This window comes from Pithys albifrons, chromosome 17, assembly GCF_047495875.1.
Source record: "Pithys albifrons albifrons isolate INPA30051 chromosome 17, PitAlb_v1, whole genome shotgun sequence".
NCBI classification, from domain to species: domain Eukaryota; kingdom Metazoa; phylum Chordata; class Aves; order Passeriformes; family Thamnophilidae; genus Pithys; species Pithys albifrons.
The window spans coordinates 9,610,156-9,629,800 of record NC_092474.1 but is presented as its reverse complement, the minus strand read 5'-3'; the positions used below and the strand labels follow the sequence as shown (position 1 = coordinate 9,629,800).

General features: G+C 47.3%; 2 protein-coding genes across 2 annotated transcripts; both read right to left on the bottom strand.

Moving 5' to 3' along the window:
• Nucleotides 1-3,876: 3,876 nt before the first annotated feature.
• LOC139680070 (glutathione S-transferase theta-1-like) lies at nt 3,877-9,290 on the bottom strand. The gene is made up of 5 exons (XM_071572332.1): nt 9,053-9,290; nt 6,236-6,323; nt 5,402-5,552; nt 4,665-4,841; nt 3,877-4,113 (listed from the first exon to the last, which is right to left on the bottom strand). Exons 1-5 carry the CDS (start codon nt 9,279-9,281, stop codon nt 3,907-3,909), a joined length of 852 nt encoding a protein of 283 aa, XP_071428433.1. The 5' UTR covers nt 9,282-9,290; the 3' UTR covers nt 3,877-3,906.
• A 938-nt stretch (nt 9,291-10,228) lies between these two features.
• Nucleotides 10,229-19,362, bottom strand: DDX51 (DEAD-box helicase 51). Its single transcript, XM_071572314.1, has 16 exons — nt 19,319-19,362; nt 18,652-19,028; nt 18,016-18,260; nt 17,762-17,912; nt 16,963-17,108; nt 16,554-16,625; nt 16,269-16,375; nt 15,628-15,736; nt 15,119-15,264; nt 14,220-14,418; nt 13,469-13,584; nt 13,261-13,377; nt 12,310-12,411; nt 11,997-12,060; nt 11,654-11,788; nt 10,229-10,816 (listed from the first exon to the last, which is right to left on the bottom strand). The coding sequence occupies exons 1-16, from the start codon at nt 19,339-19,341 to the stop codon at nt 10,790-10,792; spliced, it is 2,136 nt and encodes a 711-aa protein (XP_071428415.1). The 5' UTR covers nt 19,342-19,362; the 3' UTR covers nt 10,229-10,789.
• Nucleotides 19,363-19,645: the final 283 nt, after the last annotated feature.

The following is a 19,645-nucleotide window of genomic DNA, read 5'->3' as shown; positions in this document are numbered from 1 at the left end:
CCCACCTCGGCTCAGCTGACATGTTTTTATCAGTGTTGTGCCAGAGCTTGTATGTTCAACAAATCTTTGGAAAGAGCAATGGGAGCCTCAGGAAATGGGAACTGGGGGATCAGTTGCTCTTTTTCTTGTGTAGAGGAACATTTCAAAGGGTGGTGAAAAGGCTCAGCCCCTGAGCTGGGAGCTCATGTACTGGATAAATTACAAACTGAAGCACTTTCTGGGGTTTAGAACTTTAAGATTTAGAACTGCACTATGAGAGTTTTTCAATTTCTCAGCCAGAACAGGGAGAGAGGCTGTGGACACCCTTCAGTTCCCCACAGCACAGTTTACTCTCTAGAGCACCTGCACCAAGCACCAATATGCTGGAGATCAAGGCTTGTAGAGTGTTGTGGCAGGTGCCTGAGTTCAAACTCCTTCAGTACAAAGGAATCTTAACTGCTAAGGGAGTGGGGGAAAGGAGCATAAAAGTGGCTCTGCAGAGGCAATAATCTGAGAAGTCTGTGTGTTTCAGCGTGGTTGCATGTCCCTACTGTGGCATATGCCTGTGAAGAGTTTGTTGCTCTCAGCAGTGTGCAGCCACCTTAGCAGCGTGGGTTCACTTTGCTCCTTTATTTATGGTTCAGTTGATCCATTAGTCCTATCTGGACTTCAAAGATCTCTTTATGTGTCTCCTGGAAATCCTTTTTCCTTCCTTAAGTTTTCCTCCAATTTGCTGACTGCACTACACAGCCCACACAACCAAAGAGGTATTTTTATCTGGTTGTTATAGACCATTTGATTGATTATTCCTTGCTCCAACCTTGTGCTTCTAGCACTGTATTTTCACTTGACTCCATCACCTCAAAGGCTGTTTTTTCTTCCTTTATTTTCTCTGTGAGCTTTTTGGAAACAGGAACAAGAAGAAAAAACACATTAAGTTCTGAAGTTTATTTCTTTATAATTTAGAAAAGGTCTCAGGATGTGTATCTGCTTTTTCACCATTCCTCATATTTTGTGTATCCCAGCTTCATTTTATTCTAAAAGTCACAGGCTCTCACCTATTTCCAAATAGCCACTGGCAAGAATTGAGGAAATTGAACCAAACAGCATGGTAAGCAGACACTGAAGGTGTAACCCCTCTCCCTTTTCAGGGTGAAAGGGGAGCGGACACTCAACAACAGACCTTGCACCAAGGCAGTGAAAGCTCTTGCACAACCTGTTGGATTTTGGCAGGCTGCTCTGAGGGCTTTCAATCTAGGACCTGGAACCTGACAAGATCAAATGACACAAATGAACAAAATACAGAGTTGTAGGGATAGCAAAAGGCAAAGTACAAGGATGAGTTGCCTTATCTCCATGATTTAGAACAAAAAAACAAGGCACATCTATCTGTTGTACAACTCTGTGGCCATCCAAGGAGTTGCTCTATGGAGGTGCTGTGTCCTGTGTGCATAGAAGGGCCAAAAATGCTGCTGGTCACTGCATATAGATCAGAGACTGTGGGAAAAACAATATAAAATCTCTTCCTGTCACCATGACCAGCCTGGAGGGAGGCGAGTGTGCTTGTCCTTTGTGGCACAGCAGCAGAGGAGAAGCAGAGCCAGCTCAACACAGTTCCAGCCTGGGTTTGAAGGCAGCCGTCCTCGCAGGAGCACACAATGAGTGACATTTAAGGAACTTGTGCCTTATTCCAACAAGCAGAAAATTGGCTCGAGACTTTTACATGGAGCTCTTGTGCTACAAGTATCATAAATTTAAAAAATGAAAAAAAAAGACACTTTATTTATCTTGGCTTGTGCAATGGTTTGCATACAGAGCAGCCCAGTCTGGAGATTCTGCAGAGAGATGTGTGTCAGGAAAGGCTCTGCTGCCAAGCCCAGTATGAGATTTTATCAAGGTTAGCACTCTGCAGAATAGGCTCTTGGTTTTTTCTCGGCTCTGATTTCTGCTTGAGCAGAAGCTGTGGGACACATTTATTGTGCTGGTAGGAAGTTTGGTCTCTACAAGAAAAGGACAAGTTGAAAGTCAGGATTCTGGAAGGTAGAATAAATACAAAGGTGTCAATGTCAGAGTGCAGCGAGGCTGGGCAGCCTTGGTGAGGCAGCAAAGGCACCTCTTTAACTGCAGGGTGCACAGCAGCCCAGCTGGTGACTGTGGTAAAGATGCAGGTTAGAGGGAAGGAAGTGGTTGGTGGTACAACGTAAACAGGCCATTCTCTTGAGGCTCAGCACTGCTGGCAACTTCAGCAGCAGGGCAGCATTGTCAGGGGTTGCTGCTCAGGCACCAGCCATGCAAGCACCCTCTGGATGTGAAGAGAGCTGCTGTCATTGACTTCACTAACTGGCACACAACAAGCACTTCTCAACAAACTCACCAATAAAAAAATCAGGGAAGAAGATAAATATCCCTGCACGGGTCAGCACTGAAACTGAAAAGGTCTGGGGGAAAATCTGTCCTTTCACCACTCACTTTTAGGATTTCCTGTAGACTGAAAGAACGGAAGGTAAAGGGACCAGCCTGCTCGGCTGCCATAGCTCAGCCCACAGGCATGTGCATTGCAACCTGCAGTTCACGTGGCCTTTTGAACTAAAGGGCAGGTTTACTCAGGAAACAAACTCAGAAGAGGGAGCTGGCTCATTCCCCAAAAACAGCAGATCCAAGTGAAAGAATGTGTGAGACTGTTGGAGCAGCTACTTGCAGCTTTTTCTGAGCACTGTAATAACTTGACTTGCATTCAGATGACTGACATCTCACACCCAGAGACGAACAGACTCCCAGATGCAACCAGAGGCAGGAAAAAACAATTGTGCAAACTGGAACCCTCCTTGTGGTAGCCTGTACCTGGAAATGGGAGGTCACAGGGACAGGAAGGCAGGAGGGGCACAAAGGGACACAGGCAAGAGGTTGTAAAGGGTGCTGCACAGGTGTGGAGGACGACTTAATGTCCACTTCCTTCCAAATCCTGTTTACAAATCCAAACAGAGCTACAACACCTGGCAAATGTAACCATTAACTTTACTGGAGGATCTGATGAGAAAAAAGGTAGTGAAACATTAACTGCATTTGTGGCATTACTCAGCTCTTGTACTGAGGGGTGGCCAGCACAGCTGCCTCTGTCCCCAGTGCTGGCCCAGCCGCAGCAGGACTCTCAGTGCCGACAGCCTGGCCTAAATGGCTTCTGTTGAGCTGACAAAGCCGCTGTGGGAAAACACACAGAGCACTGGTGTGGTTTACAGTGGGGACCGTGTGGTTGGCAGCAGCTTGACCAAGAAAAGCAGCTTTTTACCACTGTGCAAGGTGTTCTTTGTAGAGTGTGGTATGAGTCTGTGGCCGAGGAGCTTTATTGACAGGACTAACCCCGTCCCTCCCAGAAGCTGGAGGCCTCCCTTGGGTACCCACACAGCTCCCTGCTCCTGGCACTGTGTCCCTTTGCTCCTGCAGATGATGCAGCAGCATCTAGTGGCCAGGTGCTCTAAGAGCCGTGGCAGTGTCCCCACCAGGGACTGCCTCCTGACCTACCTCTTTCCTAAAGAGTAAAATTCTTCCCGCAGAACATTTTCACTTTGCAAAGTGAAAACCATCCCTCAGGAAACCTTTAATCTGGCCTGTAAAATTCTGCACAGAGATAGGAGAAGGCAGCTCTGACTGGCCCCTGTTTCCACACAGACTGAATTACCTCAGACCTCAAGCAGATCCAGTGGTGTTGGAGTATGAAAGGAAAGCCTACAGGGCTACAGCTCCCATGCTGCAGCAGACAAAAGGAGAAAGCAGGTCATGTCAGTTTAAGATGGACTTTTCTTCCCTTCTAAATTGCAGAAAGACTGTGAGTGAAGGGAAGTGCATTTTGTGGAATGGTGTTTCTGTATGATTCTTAAAAGACTACAATAAGCCTTCATAAAATAATCTATTTTATTAGAGCATAACCCTCTAATTCTGGGTGACCTGCTTTAGGAGCTGCTGCTTGAAATTCTCCAGCAGTTCAGGTGCAAACTGATCAGCAGTCAAGTTCTTAATGTTCATGATCCCTTCATGGGCTTCCTGGAAGAGCTGCTTGCCCACGGCTTCTTCCACCCGCCTGCGCCACTCCATCAACTTCGGCCTCTCCTCAAAGAGGTCATAGCCAGCACAGACAGGCTGCAGGGAGAGAGAGAGCACCTGGCAGTCAGGCAAACAAGGCATTTACCAGGGATGGGACCAAATGAAGGAAATGAATGCTTTTGGCTCAAGGCAGCAGTCAGTCATCTCACTGAGTGGAGCTCATCTCTGGTTCTTAGCTCATAGGGAAGCAAGTGGTGACATCCGCAGCAGCTGCTGTCCCTTGGGATTAGCAGCAAATAGTTCTGCCAAGGCTAACCCCAGAACTGCCTAACACGTAACAGGGAGGTTCATGCACACCATCACAGCTCTTCCAAGTATTCGTACTTTCTCTGCCTAGTTTGTAATTAATCTTTTTTTCCTGAGGAATTTTGTCCATATTTCCATAGAAAGAACTGTCTCATCAGAATAGGTGTTCCCTGGCAAACTTTATGAGGGTCAAAGTCAAAAATGAACAAGACTTAACCCCATGGAAGAGTTAACTTCAGGAAGATCTGTCATTACAGAAGTGATGGTGCAGCCCTTGGCCCTTGGCCTGGCCTGCCCACAGCACAACTCACATAACCAGCAGTGCTGGGGTTGAAGCTCACCTGCATGAGCTCCACCAGTGCTACGAGGTCTGCCAGGGAGATCTCGCTGCCTGCAATGAAGGGCTTGTCCTGCAAGAACTTCTCTTCAAACTGTTTCAGGACAACATTCAGTTCCTCAATAGCAGCTTCCAGTTTCTCTGCAGGAAGTGGTTGGCTTGTGAGGAGAGGCAGCAGCACCTGGCAGGGAGAAGAAACAAGTTGCTCTTTAAGTGATTGCTTCCAAACCTAGTCATCACCCTCTCTCTGACACCCTTTGAGGGTCCCTCACAACCATGCACGAGAACAACTGGAACTGCTCAACTCCCTTGCCAGGTCAACATTAATGTCAGTCAGTCATTACTTCCTGCCTCTCATTGTCTCCTCCCTAGAAATCTGAAATTTCAACTACAAAACTTCTCCTCTCAAGGGAAGACTGCGTCATCCACCAGCAACTGCATTTTAGTTTTCCAGTAGGAGGTTGGTTCTTTCCATGAGGCTAAGCAGCAGGTACTGAGCTGTGTCTGGTAAGAGCTGCTTACCTATGATGAGTTTGCTGTGGGTCTCATGGAATGGTGGCTACACCATGAAGGATTCTGAGCAATTCAGTGAGGCTCAGCTGAGCAGCCAAGTCAATTCCAGGCTCAGTTTTGTTCCTATCTGTCACCTGACTTGTACATTTGCTCAGGAAGATCCTGCACAAAGGTGGCCATTGCACTCATAGCTCTTAGCACTTAATTTTTGGTAGATAATGGTCTTACCTTCGTTAAGAACACCTTGCTCCCCTTTGCACGGACGTTGGCGTGCTGCCATGACAGGTACTCATCAACTCTCGCCCTTTTCTGCAGGTCAGATGGGTACCAGTGATCTGGAGTCTTGAATTTCTGGGCCAGGTACAGGAGGATTGCAATGCTGCCCAGAGGGTGAGACAGACTGGTGAGCTGATCATCTGAGATAAAAGCCCCTCATCCTTTCTTCTCCCACCCAGTTTTGCACTGCTGGACAAGCAGCAAGACAAACCTGATCTGAGTCAGGTAAAAGTGCAGGACATGTGACTGCCAGCAAGGCACAGCCCAGGAGAGAGTTTGTGGTGGTTCAACAGGCTGCTTGTGGACAGCAATTATCTGATACATCCACCCAGCCAGACAGACGTGGCCTGCTGGCACAGTTACCCCCATCAACACTGTTAATCAAATAGGAGCTGCAGAATGAGTTTCCACCAAAGCTGACCTTCACAATGCCTGGCCATTCAGCAGCAGGTGCCTTACATCAGATTTCCTGCATCATCTACAGCCTCCAGCTGCAGGCAGAGGGCAGGAGGACACATGGACAGGTATTTAAGTTTGGAAACACTGTCTATATGCAAGGTGGATCTGAGCAACAGCCTACAGATTTTTGCAGTATCAGTAGTGTTTCAGTTGCTTACATAAGGAAGCGTCTCTTGAAACACAGGTATGTTATGTACAGGAATTGACAGGAAGGAGGAAGAAATCTGAAAAACTGCCTGGGCTGGAGTCCCAGCACTGTACTGGCAGAATCCAAGCCTTAGGATAAAAAGTACTGCAGGCAGGAGGTTGAGCTTATTTGATTCCCACCTCTCTGCTAAGGTGAAAGAACCATCCCTTAGTGCAGGCACCTTCATCAGGACATTCACCTTCCGGAACTCCTCCGTCTTGTGCTGCCCTGAGGAGGGAAATGAGAAGATTTACTTGGCAGGGATACTCAGGACTTGTTGGCAACACCTGAGGAATTTGTGGGGACCATTTGGCCTCAAGTTCCTCGTTTTGATTGTACAAATACAGTCTTGTATCAAGTTTATAACCAATCAATTGGTGCTGCAGGGCGAACAGGGGGATTGCCCTGTGGTATCCGCTTACTTGATTATTGTCTGCATACCAGACCACCTCTCAACCAAGAGCAGAATGGTTAGGAGTCCTTTCATACCAATAATGCTTGTCAACAGCTCTATCAGCTCCAAGTTTTTGCTTGGAGGTACCTGTCCTGTACAAACCTAGAGTGACCAACGAGTGCCTTACAGGAAAGGAATCTCACTATCACAAACACAACCAACACGGACAGTGAGAAAGCAGATTATTCCTTTCTCCTGGATGATAATGTAATTTATATTCAACTCTCTTTTTAGTCCTCAGATACCATTCTTTATTACAGATCTGTCAATCAGCACCTGTGCATTTTGCTTACCTTTTGTAAGAGAAAGTATGGATTTGTTGCTTTTAAGCTGTGTTGTAGGTCCCCCTGAAAGGTAGCCCGAGTGAACCTGACAGGAGAAGGTCCTCTGTTCATCTGAGGCCTCAGCATGCTCTGTTATGTATGAACTCACTTCCAGAGGCCTTGTTTTATGTGACTTATTAGTCCTGGCCTTTTCCAGCCACTGGTTTTGGTCACACATGTGTACCTGGGTATTCAAGCCTCTCTAATGTGTAACTAACCTTGTGCCACGTCCTGCTACATGAGGATTCTGAGAATCTGTGTGCCAGAGAAGATGCTCTTAAAGTGATTTTATCTTTCCCAGGACCTGGCAAACCAGATTTGTGACTATTCACCTGTCTTTTGGCTGACAGCCCATCTCCCCCATCCCCTTTCAAAAAGATGAAGGTACAGATTCCAGGTCCTCAGGTGTCTTTTAAATATCATGTGATTTTCTGTCTATTCTCGCTGTTTCCACCCCTTTCCTTGAGACCTGCCCTCCTGGGGGCCCAAGAGTTTTTCTGAAGGGACACAGTTAATGCACCAGCTCAATTCTGAGCATCAGTTACATCACCTAGTCCTCACATACTGTGCAATGATGTGTACTAGTGCAGTGAGGCCTCCCACACTGTGTCCCAGAGAGAGCCAACCCAGCTGCAGGTACCTGGAGCCCTTCCCTATGGTATGGGAGGTGCACATACTGTAGCAATGGAATGAGATGCACCTTTAGCATTCCCATAGGCCAAATCACCTGTCTGAAATGCACTGGCCAAAAGCAGGCACTGATGCCATGAGACACAGAGCACTGGGAAGTTGTGACAATTCACTTTCCTTCCTCTCAATTCCTCAATACCTGTATTTCAGTTGTTCCATTCTCCTTGATCTTCTCATTGCTTGCCTGCCAGTTTCCTTCGCACCAGTCTTACCACAACAGATTATTTATTGCGAAAGGTAAAGGTATGACATGAGACCACCCCCAGCTACAAACAATTGCAAAAGTTTTTGCTATGAGACAGGTGGGAGGAAAGCCAGAGTAAGGTACAACCAACACACGGCTAAGGTGTGCATGGGAACACCCAGAGACTAAACCACAACACCCCTGAGATCTGAGTCACAAGTTGAAACCTCTTTTGTTCCTTTATCAATTTCAGCCCCAGAAGCCTTCTCATCTTTCACTGTCTTTAGGTATTACTTACTGAGACATTTTTATGCCCAGTACATTACCTTAATTTCAAATCCAGCAGAGCTCTGAAAAGGTTGAAAGACAGCTTTTACCAGCTTCAGTTACAAAGAAAGAAGATGCAAATCTTTGGGCATCCTTTGGTGAAAGCACACAATACCCCTTGGACAGGCTCCTATCAGTTATCAGTTGGTTTTAGCCCAAATAAACCACCTTCCCTTCTCATTTTTCAGTGTTCAGAACACCAGCAGCTGTATTGTCTCGCTCCACAGCCTTCACAAGTTTGTCCTCAACCCTCTCAAAATAACCTGGCTACAAACCACTTGACCCAATGGAAGCCTCAGAGGGGCAGCTGCCTGCCCTGCCCTACCTGCACACAGGGACACATCGGCAAACTCGTGCATGAGGAGCCTCCCAAGGGGCTGCAAACCCCTGCCAAGAGGAGAAGAGCTCCTCTGCAGCAACTGCTGCTGCTTACTGGAGCACAAAGTTTTCTAAAGAAGTTTAGAGAACAAGAACTGCAGACCTCGGCTGTCCTCGACCATACATGAATGTCCCACTTCTGTGAGTTTTTGTTTTCCTTTAAATGGGGAATGCCCTCAGATCTGACACATCCCGAGGCTTCTTAGAAAAGCCTCTTTTATCAAAAACCCACTTTCTGCTGGGGTGGAGCCGATTTCAAAGATACCGCACGCCTTTGCAGAGTCCTGTTTGTTGCTGAGGAGCAGAGGTATTGAGATGACTTAAAAAACAAGGTTGCACTGGAGAATTAGGTCCTGTTTTTATGTAAGCACCAGGAATCCCCTGCAGCGGGAGGGCCACCACACCCTCTCGCAGGATCTGGCACTGATGGAGACCGTGAGTAACCCGCTTCCACCCGCAGGCTGGAATGGAGCAGCTCCGCCGGGAGCAGGGAAGGGACGCGGGGTGCCGGCGGATGGAGCAGCTGGGTACCCGCTAACCCAGGGGCTGGAGTCACTCGGGGGACAGGGGACCCCTTCGTCGCCCCTCCGGCCCCGCTTACCCTTTACGAGCTGCACCTGCTTGAACTCGAAGGGGATGTTGTTGCTCCGAGCGAAGATGTAGAGCGCCCGGCAGGGCTGCGAGAGCAGGTCCAGGTACAGCTCCAGCCCCATCCTGCCGCTGCTGCTGTCGCTGTTGTTGTTGCCGCCGCTGCTGCTGCTGTTGCTTTTGTTGCCGTCGCCGCTGCCGCCCGCGCCCGTTCCGTCCCTTCCCGCCCCGTGCGGTCCCATCAGCACCGCTCCCTGTCCGGGCGGGGCGGCCCCGCCGCGCCCTCCCCCGGGCCCTCCCCCGGGCGGGGCGGCAGCGCAGCCCTCTCGATCTCCGGGCGCTCCGCTGGCCCGGGCAGGGCTCACAGCACATGGGCGATGAGGGCACTTTTTGGAGCAAAGTTTCAGCCGTGCTCTGCCACCTCATATCTGATCTCTGGCTTGTCCTAGGAACGGTCCTTATCCCTTAATGATAAGGAAACCACAGCCGGGCTGAGGGGACGAGGGTGCTCAAAAGGCACAATATCTTTGTTTTGCACATGGGTGGTCACGGCTCTTGCGCAAGAGGACTTCCCATTGCTGCGATTCCATTACCAGCCCAGACACCCGTGCCACGGAAAAACAGCTGGAAGCAAGCAGTCACACAGTAGGAAAACACACACTGATTGATTCACTGCTTTAAAACAACCCCTTAATGGCCCTATCTTCACAAGATTCAACCACCCTTCCCAACACCCATCCCTTCAAGATTCCCAGCCCTTCATTTTGCTTCAAGAATGTATTGGTAATGCTGGTGTACATTTATTTTGCCTTACAAAACAACCAGAGCTGGAGCCTTTTCTCCTGAAGCAAAAGCAACTCCTGGAGGGTAATTGCAGACTGCAGCTGCATGGCAGCTCTAAGCCCTCTGCCGGGACAGCTAAAAATACCACTGGCATGTGTCAAATACATATTTACAGTTTGCAGTGACAGTGGCTGGCTCCAGGACATTCATTTCAGACAGTAGACATTTCAGTCTGCATTAACACCAGCCTAACAATAATACCTGCTGTTACCATTGGTACAGATCATTGGAAGGAGACAACATAGGTGAGAAAAGGACAAGGCGCAAGACTGTAACAGTGAAAAATGCCTTCAAGAATATTGCCATCCCTAACCATAAAATAACCCAAGTTGGAAGGGACACACAAGGATCATCAAGTCCAACTCCCAAACCCAGAAATCTTTTATTAGACACTGTTTTAAAAATATATATATATGGTATTTATTTAAAAGTTGCAGTCACTTCAGCATAGAGCAGCTCTTCAAATACACTGCTGCCACAGGCGCTGTACAGGTGTTTATGCATTTGCACACAGCTGCTTGTGCAGTAAGGCAGAACCATTGATTGTCCCAGTGCAGAAGGGCCCAGCCCTTACCACTGGAGGACAGCAGTTCCACCAGGTCCATGCTCAAGAGCTGGAGGTAGTCCTACATATGTCAGCAGGATACGATGCAAAGTCCTCTTCCAGACACCTGTATCTCCAAATTTATCTTTTTTTTTAAACCAGTAACTGAACTGTTTGCAGTGTCCTTGAAAAGGGAAAAAAGCCTGTAATAGCTGACTTCAGATATGATAAAGTTGAGGAGCCACCCACTGAGGTTCATTCAGGGACTGTGACTCAGTGTTGCTGTGCTGGGGACCAGTCCATGTCCTGTCTGGCTCAGCAGCGTCAGTGCCACACAACACGACCATCGCAGCTTCTGTTCGTTCAGGCTCGTTTCTGTGCTCGCTCGTTCTGTTCAAAATTAAAGTTGAGAAGATGATTGAAGATGTCCCTGTCTCAGAGTCACGCAGAAGGGACTTCAGGGAGCAATGGAACAATTTCATAATCTTTTCTGCTCCAGTTCTCAAACATTCCTAGCCTAGAACTCAAAATCATTTTTCAAGGACAGACATTTAACAGTTCTCAAATTAGAGAGCAGAAGCCTTACCCAAATCATGCAGCACCAAGTCTATTACAGACTCCTAGCCCCCCATATGGCAAGGTAAATGCTAGCCTGCTTTTGTCTGAAAGCTCTCAACCTTCCCACTGGTGTATCGAGGGCCTCCAGAGAATGCTTTCCTGGTTTGGAATACCCAACTTCTACTCAGCACAGCTGCACCTTACAGTGTTAAACTCTGTAATGACAAAAGGTTTAATCTGCTTTTTATTTGCAGTTCTCTGGGTAGCTACGAAAATCCCAGCTCCAGAGGTAAAGAGAAAGGCAGAACAGAAAAGCCCCACCACAATTCATAGAATTATTTTGGTTGGAAAAGACCCTTAAGACCATTGAGTCCAACTGTTAACCCAGTGCTGCCAAAACCACCACTAAACCGTGTTCCCAAGTGCCACACCTGCACGTCTTTTTAACCCCTCCAGGGATGCTGCCTACCTTTAACAGAAAACCTTTCTCCCGTCCCCATCCTTTCTGAGTATTCCATAATGATGCACCCCCAAATGCTGCCTTAACACTGAGATAAAATTGTCTCAGTTAAAGGAAAGCATCCTGGACACTAATACTTGTGCTAAGCATGAATTGCAGTAAACTGCACAAATAGTTTGATTGTTTGTTTTATTCCCTATCTCAATTACCTTGACTCTCTTCTCGAGGTTACACAGAGCTCCCTCATATTGCTGCACCAAAGGCTTCAATGAGTTGCCCTTCACTGGGTGTTTCCTTATGTCCTGGATTCCGGCATCCCTCAACATCCGCAGAAACCGACGTTCCTGCGTAACAAAACAGGCACAGGAGATGAGACACCCCAGTGCCTATCAGCCAGAAAATGAGCACATTTTGGAATGTCAGGAAATAACTGAAGTTTCCAAGCACAAAGTTCAGCTGACTGGAAGAGGTGGGTGGGAAGTAGTGTTAACTTTATCTTCCTTATGTTCCTGCATGCCTCCGTATCAAATGAATCCCACACCAAAGACATACCTGAATCCTAAGGACAAAGCTGAAGGCTATGCCCACTTTTCCTGCACGAGCTGTTCTTCCAACCCTGGAAACAGAAAAAGTACCTTCAAGTCAGTTTTAGTCCCAGAGTCACTGCCATTATCAGCTCCAAGAGTCTGATTCTGAAATTCTCCAGATTTAAGAAAGTCTGATTCCAAGCAATGCTGTGGGCTTAATTTTTATTAGGAAGCTATTTGCATATTAAAGTAAAAATATTAAAGGTGCATGTCACTTTTGATAAACTTTCAAAGCAAATCAAGCTCAGACATCCTCTGTTTTTGACTGGTTGTCTTACCGGTGAATGTACGTCCTGATGAACTGCGGCGCATCGTAGTTTATTACATATTTCACTCCTTTAACATCAATCCCTCGTGCAGTGGCATCTGTGCTGATTAACCTGGTTGTAAATGTATATACATAATTATTTTCAGGTAACATCTCTGGCACTACACACACAAGTGAAACACAAGTGAACACAGCCCAAGTCTTGCTGACATCTGTTCAAACTGGACAGCCAGCCTCTGTCTCTGAGCGTGGCAGGAGTGCTTTAAGTCACTTCTCGCTGCCACTGGCATTATTAGCTGCCTACAGACCTCCAAGCATCACTACAGACCTCTCACCCTCTGTTGTGCATGCAAACCTACTGGGTGTTTCCAGGCTCTCCAAGCATGCAATACTGAGCCAGACAGCTCCCTGCACACTGGAGGTTACAATGCTCTAAGGTATTTGGCCATTCCATAAAGACACTGAACTAGAGAGTGAAGTGAATTCCAGTAGTCAAGGAGAAATTTAAACATCAGGTTTGGATAAAAATGAAACTCCAGAAAATAGCTATTTACCTTCTCAAAGACATTCCACAGACACAATCTCATATAACTACCAAATCACCATGTAAATCAAACGTGGATAGAAGTAAACCTGTATGCCAAATGCCCAGCACACATATTAAACTTCAGAGTTGCAAACTTGTGTGTTTGGGACAACTCTATGAACAAGCAGTTACATTTACTGCTTGTTATGAAATAACACACAAATTCAGATTGCAGCTAGATTAGAACAGGCCAAGTTACATGCAGGATAAACAATCAAAGTCACAAGTCCAACTCTCACACCCACTCTGCCACAGACTCCTGCACGCTCCATTTTAGAGCGCCCTGTGTAGCTGTGTCCTTGGCTCTGCCTAGCTTTTCTCAGTGGAAACAGTCTATGTTGAAAGACATGCAGCAAACTCATTGAAGATGCTCACAATTGTAGTTTTCCTTGTTCAAACTCCTTTATGGTTTTCCGTCTCTCACTTGGAGACAACCGAGAAGAAAACTCAGCCACTGTGACTCCACCAAAGGCTTGAACCAGCAGGAACAACCTGCAGGTGAAGGGGATAGAAACAGTCACTTCCTTACCTCTGTAACAACATTTGACAGATACATAGGATAGTGATCTCTATATATACTCACCTGTGAGAAGCTTCCCTGGAGTTGGTAAAGCACAACACACGGGTGAATTTCATTGTCAGCATGAAATACAAGAGGATCAAAGGCTTGGAATTCAGGTCACAAGGCACATAACATTGCTGCAGTCAACAGGGAAGAAGTTCAGAGAGAACAATTACTTGCCAGGACTATCTTCCCTGAAACCCACTACCTATCCATGACTTATACAGGCTTGGATGTTTTAAAACTGACTAATAGCAGCAAAACCAGACCCTACAGTGCCACCCCCTTTAGAATAAGTCACAGTTACAGGCTGGCAGGATACAACACAAGTGGAGACAGGAGACCTGAGTTTTTTTGATGTTCTTACTTCTCCACAGCAAGTAAAAACATGCACGGCCTTCCTGTCTACAGGCTGGCCTGTATCTGCATGCCTTGAAATGCATATTATACATATGGACAACTGATAAGTGTTACTACATTATTATTATTTCACATTTCTACTCCTTGTTGCTGGTAAACTTAATTCCACATGAAGAGGGATTAATTAAAAAAAATCCAGTCTTAAACAAATGAACATCAAGTAATGAGAAAATAAATGCAAAAAAGTAGAGCTCTCTAGGTCATAAATACTCCCAAAGTCCCTTTTGCCCAGCACCTCTGTCATGCAGTGAAACACAGGGAAGACACAAGTTTTACAGGAAAATCGTAACTAGATACTCCAGAATTAAACAAATCTTCAAGTGTAATTTATTCAAGAGAAAGAACACCATACCGATAGTCCCTCAGGGAGTGTGTATTTATTATTAGGATCTTGTTCAGTCTCTGTTCCATTTCCAAGTGTTTTTTTCTCGGAATAGACAGATGTGAAGAGGCGAGGCTGAAATAAATCCAGCTGTTGCAGTTTCTCTGGGTCCTGGGTCAGTGTGGCTGAAAACAGCAGCTTCTGTAGGGGTATCTGAGGAGAGCAGGAGCTGCAAGAATGCACACGGAAACCAGGCTTTGAGGATGAGGCAAAGGAGTTCCACCACAAGTGCCTTCAGATGATGAGGGAAGCAATTAACTCTCTCTGATGTTCTTTTCCTATCCTGGGCCTTTCTTATAGGTTCTTTTCCATCCTTGTTTTATGGTGGAGTTCACAGACAGAACTGATCAGTGCCCTGATCCAACTGCACAACCCGAATCCATTACTCCTGCACACATCCTTGCACTCTGGTTACCAGTGTGCTCAGTCTAGTCATATCCTTGGCCATGACTATGATCCTTTGCCACTGATCTCAGTTTCTGACACATCTCTACCATGGCTGTATGAAAACAGCAGCTGCAGATAGTCAATTGCAAGAGTTTTCCTCCAAATCCATTACTCAGCTTTGCTGGAGGGTATTACTATAGTTACTGTGCAAATGAATCACAGATGACAGTATGTGTATTCTTTTAATGCTGCTTCAGCCTAAATAAGAAAGGCTTGGAATACAATGCTTAGTCTTAGAGAATGTAATACATAGTCTAAAGAACATTCTCTAGCATCACCTGTTCTCTGCCTTACTTTGGCAGACATTTCTCACAGCAAAGGGACTTTGAGAGTCCCTGTGGGAGTGCACTATGGAACAGGCCAGTGACATCCAGTGCTGGTGTCCATGCTATCAGCTCAAAGAAATGCACTCTGCAACTCACCTGGCTGCAGTTAAAGGCCCTGGTTTGGTCCTCTGAAAAAGCATGTTGGAGCCAGAGTAATTTTCTACTTGGAATGCAGCTTTGACAATTTGGTTCAGACAGTTCTGGTGCATGTCATCAATCATACGATCAGCTTCATCTACGATCTGAATTCACAAGGATGAGAAACACCCCTTGTTAAATACTGGGAGCTTTTTACTTTCCTTTGTCTGTAGCAAGTGAGCCAGAATGGAAGGGAAACTTCTAGTCAACAGAATTGCTTTCTTTGCCAATCCTTACTCTGAGTTTGCAAAAGGCTAGGAGAGAAGGGGACATGGGTGGATGCCTGGGTGTCACAAGCTGGAATAAAACTTCTCATCTTGTGACTGCTGCCTTTGGAAGCTGGAGCACAGATAGGCCCACACAACAGTTCCAACAGAGATATATTTATGTTTCATGCAAGAAGAAAGCAGGAATTACAGCTGTAACAGGCAGTGCACTCATCTGGGAGACCTGTGGAGCCAACTCACCAGGAAGCGAAGCTGTGTCAGGCTGAAGCCAGGGGTCTGCCTGATGTGATCTGTGAGCCGCCCTGGTGTGGCCACAACAATGTCAGCCAGGCTGCAATAGCCTGTCACTCTGAAAGGGCAAGCAGTCCATCAGTAAGTCTCTCCACCATAAGGCATGCAGCAGAGATCCTGGATCAGCACACCTTAGGGTGTTCCTATCATTCAATTAACTGAGAAACAGTAAAATTCAAATATGCACTTGACTTTGGAGAGCATGGGGAGGTCATGCTGGATACCAAAGCCCAGTCTCCACTCTACTGTCTCATTTTAAACACAAAGTGTTGTTCTCCATTGCTCTTAAAAAAAACCCTTAATTGCAGCAATATCCCACACAGTCATTTGTACCTGTGGGCACAAAGTAAACATTTGCATTTTATTCAGCTGTTAAAGAACCTGAAACATCTAGTAAAACATTGCAATCACAAAAAAGGGTAGTAGCAGGCACTGTAACAACAGAACCACCAGTGTCCAGCATATAAACCCACTACCCAAAATCATGACAGCAGATGATGTGCTGCAATAGCCTGTGTTTTGACCCCTGCCTAATGACATTAATTAGTTTACAATCTCTATAAACTTTATCAAAATACCTTTAAACCTACTTTTTCTGGACAAGCATCTCCTGCTCCTTTGCAAAAGATTTCTGGCCAGTAATCAAAACGACCTTCAGACCTGTCCCGTCAGTGTAAATGTTGAACACTTTACTCACCTGCAAAGAGATGGGCTTTGTCAGCTGCCACGGAAACCAGTTGCAGTAATACTTTCCATTACAGTAACAACATCAAACCCACTGACGGGTCTTCAATGGGCTTCACATACAGCCAAAGCACTGGCTGCACCAGCCTGTCCCTCAGCCCAGTTCAGAGAGATGGTGAAGAGCCACATACCTGTTGTGCCAGTTCTTTGGTGGGCAGAACAACCAGGGCTCGTACATGGCAAACCACTCGATCTAGCAGAACCTGCCAAAATAAAGGCCAAATATGTGCCTGAAAGCAGTGGGGACAGAATGGGGTTCTAGTACCTAACCTCTTTAGAGGAGATGGGCTTGACACATCCTCAGAGTTTTATGTTTCCATTTTTCTCCCTCTGCCCTCCTAACTCCCACTGTGCCTGCTGTCTGAGAAAAGGAGTGGGATGCTGACATGAAGCTCCCTCAGACAACTCTAAGCTAAAAAATCTGCTGCCTTATGTCCACAAATTCCTTGGCTTTTTGACCTATTTCTAAGTTGAGGTTTCCTTTGAACCAAAGCAACCCCAGCATCTTCCCCACAGACAGTGCCCTGGGGGGGAACTCACCTGGACGATGGGTATGACAAACGCCAGGGTCTTCCCGCTGCCCGTGGGGGCCGAGACACAGATGTCCTTGGGCCGGTACCCGCCCTGCCCCACCAGATACCCATTGGAGGCACTCTGCAGAATGGCAGGAATCACCTCTGCCTGAACTGAGCAAAACCAGACACAAAATGCACAGTTAATGAATTCAGCAATACCTGTAAAATGTTATACAAAAGCATTCTTTAAACAAGGTACATGCTGCCTTCCCAACATAACCCTGATGGGCCTCTGATACAGCCTGAGCCTCCAGACTCAGCTGGACCAAGTCACTGACTGAAGGTCACCCTGCTATCCTTATCCTTGCTTCCAGCTGTGCTTTCTACTTATTTAAGACCTGGCATTTATTGCACTTGTTTGCAAAACCAGTAAGATAACAGAAAACCAATAGAACTTTTTGTTTGTTTGAACATTTTTCTGGTGCTTTAATGAGCTGAACAAGTTCCCAGAGAGCTCTGATCAGTAGCAAAGATGGTGGACAGTAAAGAGGTAAAACACGTGCTTGGCATAAGGAAGAAAAACAGGAGGACAAAAGTAAAATTTCCATCTTTGGGCAGCTCTGAGCTATTACTTCAAGCTGTATGTATGAGTAGATAACAGAGCGTAGATAAAAAGCTTTGAAAATGAAGTGTTAAAGCTGATACAATCACTTACATGCATTAAACTTGGCTTTGTCTTATGTTTTACTTCACTGACTACATAAAATACACAGCAGGAACTCCATAAATCAGTTTAGAAAGAAACAAAAGCACTACCAAGGTACCTGGAAAAAAAGACTCTATCCCGTTCATTTGCAGCTTTTTCAGCAGGTGGGGATGAATTCCTGGGACATCTCTGATGGGACACAGATTGTCTTTGATGCGTTTCTGCACTCGTTTGGGCTGGGCAAGCCACTGTGGTAGGAAGGGCTGAACCTGAGGAGAGGGAAAAGAGAATATGGCAATGCCATACATAAAATAAACTTGTAACATGTATGTTCCTTCCTGACCATCATCAAAATCCAGTCAAGGTAATTACCTTCTGCACTGGCTTTGTGTCGTAGTCTCCAAGAATCATCAGGCTGGAGGGAGGATGATTTGCCTCCTCCCCAGAGGCTGCTATGGGCAGCTCCTCCTTTGTGCTTTGGTTTTCTCCAGTTCTTTCACTCTTCTCTTTCTTCCCTGTTTCATCCCCTTCTGTTTCCTCATTTGTCTTCTTCCTTTTAGAAGACTTGGTTTTAAAATTATCCCTATTTTCCTGGTGTTTGGTATCTTCCTCAGAGTCTGGAATTCAGATAACAGGAATGCAAAGCTACAGAACACGCTATAGGAAAGGGATGGAGGCAACATTTTGCAATGCAGGACTTAAGCAACAACTTCCAAGCTCCTCTTTCTTCCTAAATCCAAGAGCAGAACCCAAACACTCCCTTACTGATATGGAGACAACAAGACTGAGGTGATGTGCTTCCCTCCACCCCTTACATTAAACTGACTCTTGAAGTTTGCAACGAGGCTTTCCCCTAAAACAAAGAACTACTTTGGGAACATATTAAGCAGAGGAAAACAAAATCAGGTAAATTGGGCAAGGTCCTCAAAGAACAACTTGTGCCCACTTTTCTGTGGAGAACTGTTGACAACAATGAACTGAAATCCTATGGCCTCAGTTTGTTGTTACCTGCTTCAGTTCTCCCTCGCTGCACTTTCGATTTTCTTCTATTTTCTTTCTTCTTCTTCGCGGGGCTGCTGCCATCTGCTGTCTCCTCAGGACCTGCCCTGTCTTCAGCAGAGCTGCGGGGCTGTTCTTTTGCTTTCAGCTTTTTCTGCCCTTGTGCACTGGGCTGCTCTTCCCTCTCTCTCTTCCTTTTTCCTTTTCCTTCCCTGGGCTCATCCTCGGGGCTCAGTCCCGCGCCCCCTGGGCCATCCCCCGCCCCGGGCTGCGCCTCCCGCTGCTTCTGCAGCTGCCGGGCCCTCGCCTGCTGCTGCAGCCGCTCCAGCAGGACCCGCGCCCGCTCCTCCGCCTCCTCCTGTTCCTGCTCCTGCTCCCCATCGTACCTGAAACAGCCCAGACAAAGCCCCTTCAGGGACGAGCCGCCCACGCACACCCGGGCCCTCCACACCGGCAGCTCCTACCCGAGCCCGGGCTCGAGGCAGCACCTGGGACAGGGGACGGGGCCGTGGCAGAGGCAGGGACAGAGGCAGGGGCCGGGGAAGGGACAGGGACAGAGGCGGGGCAGGGGTCGGGGCACGGACAGCGGCCGAGGCAGGGACAGTAGGAAGGACAGAAGAAGGGGCCGGGGCAGGGGTAGAGACAGGGGCAGGGAGAGAGGCAGGGCCAGGGGTACCTGTTGATATAGAACAGCGCCATGATGGCACCGCGCCGCACCGCCCGCGCGCACAGAGATGACGTCACCACAACGCGCGCGGCTCGAGGCTGCGGCGGAAGGATCCAGAAGGCGCGGGAGGCCGAGGGGGGCGCGCGCCCCCTGCCGGCGGGATGCGACAGCCCTGAGGGGACCCTGAGGGGACACCCAGCCCGGGGAGCTCGGACAGCACAGCACCGGGTGGGACGGACGGACAGGGAGAGAGCACAGCACCGGGTGGGACGGACGGACAGGGAGAGAGCACAGCACCGGGTAGGACGGACGGACAGGGAGAGAGCACAGCACCGG

Bases quoted from the DNA above. Each gene is read 5' to 3' on its own strand.
- LOC139680070 (XM_071572332.1), bottom strand. From the start codon at position 9,281: ATGGGACCGCACGGGGCGGGAAGGGACGGAACGGGCGCGGGCGGCAGC. The intron at 5,553-6,235 runs GTGGGAATCAAA...CCCTCTGGGCAG, and splicing joins TCTTTCACCTTAGCAGAGAG to CATTGCAATCCTCCTGTACC. The intron at 4,114-4,664 runs GTGAGCTTCAAC...CTCTCCCTGCAG, and splicing joins CACTGGTGGAGCTCATGCAG to CCTGTCTGTGCTGGCTATGA.
- DDX51 (XM_071572314.1), bottom strand. From the start codon at position 19,341: ATGGCGCTGTTCTATATCAACAG. The intron at 16,626-16,962 runs GTGAGTTCCCCC...TTATTTTGGCAG, and splicing joins TTGTCATACCCATCGTCCAG to GTTCTGCTAGATCGAGTGGT. The intron at 15,265-15,627 runs GTGAGTTGGCTC...TTGTGAATTCAG, and splicing joins TGACACAGCTTCGCTTCCTG to ATCGTAGATGAAGCTGATCG.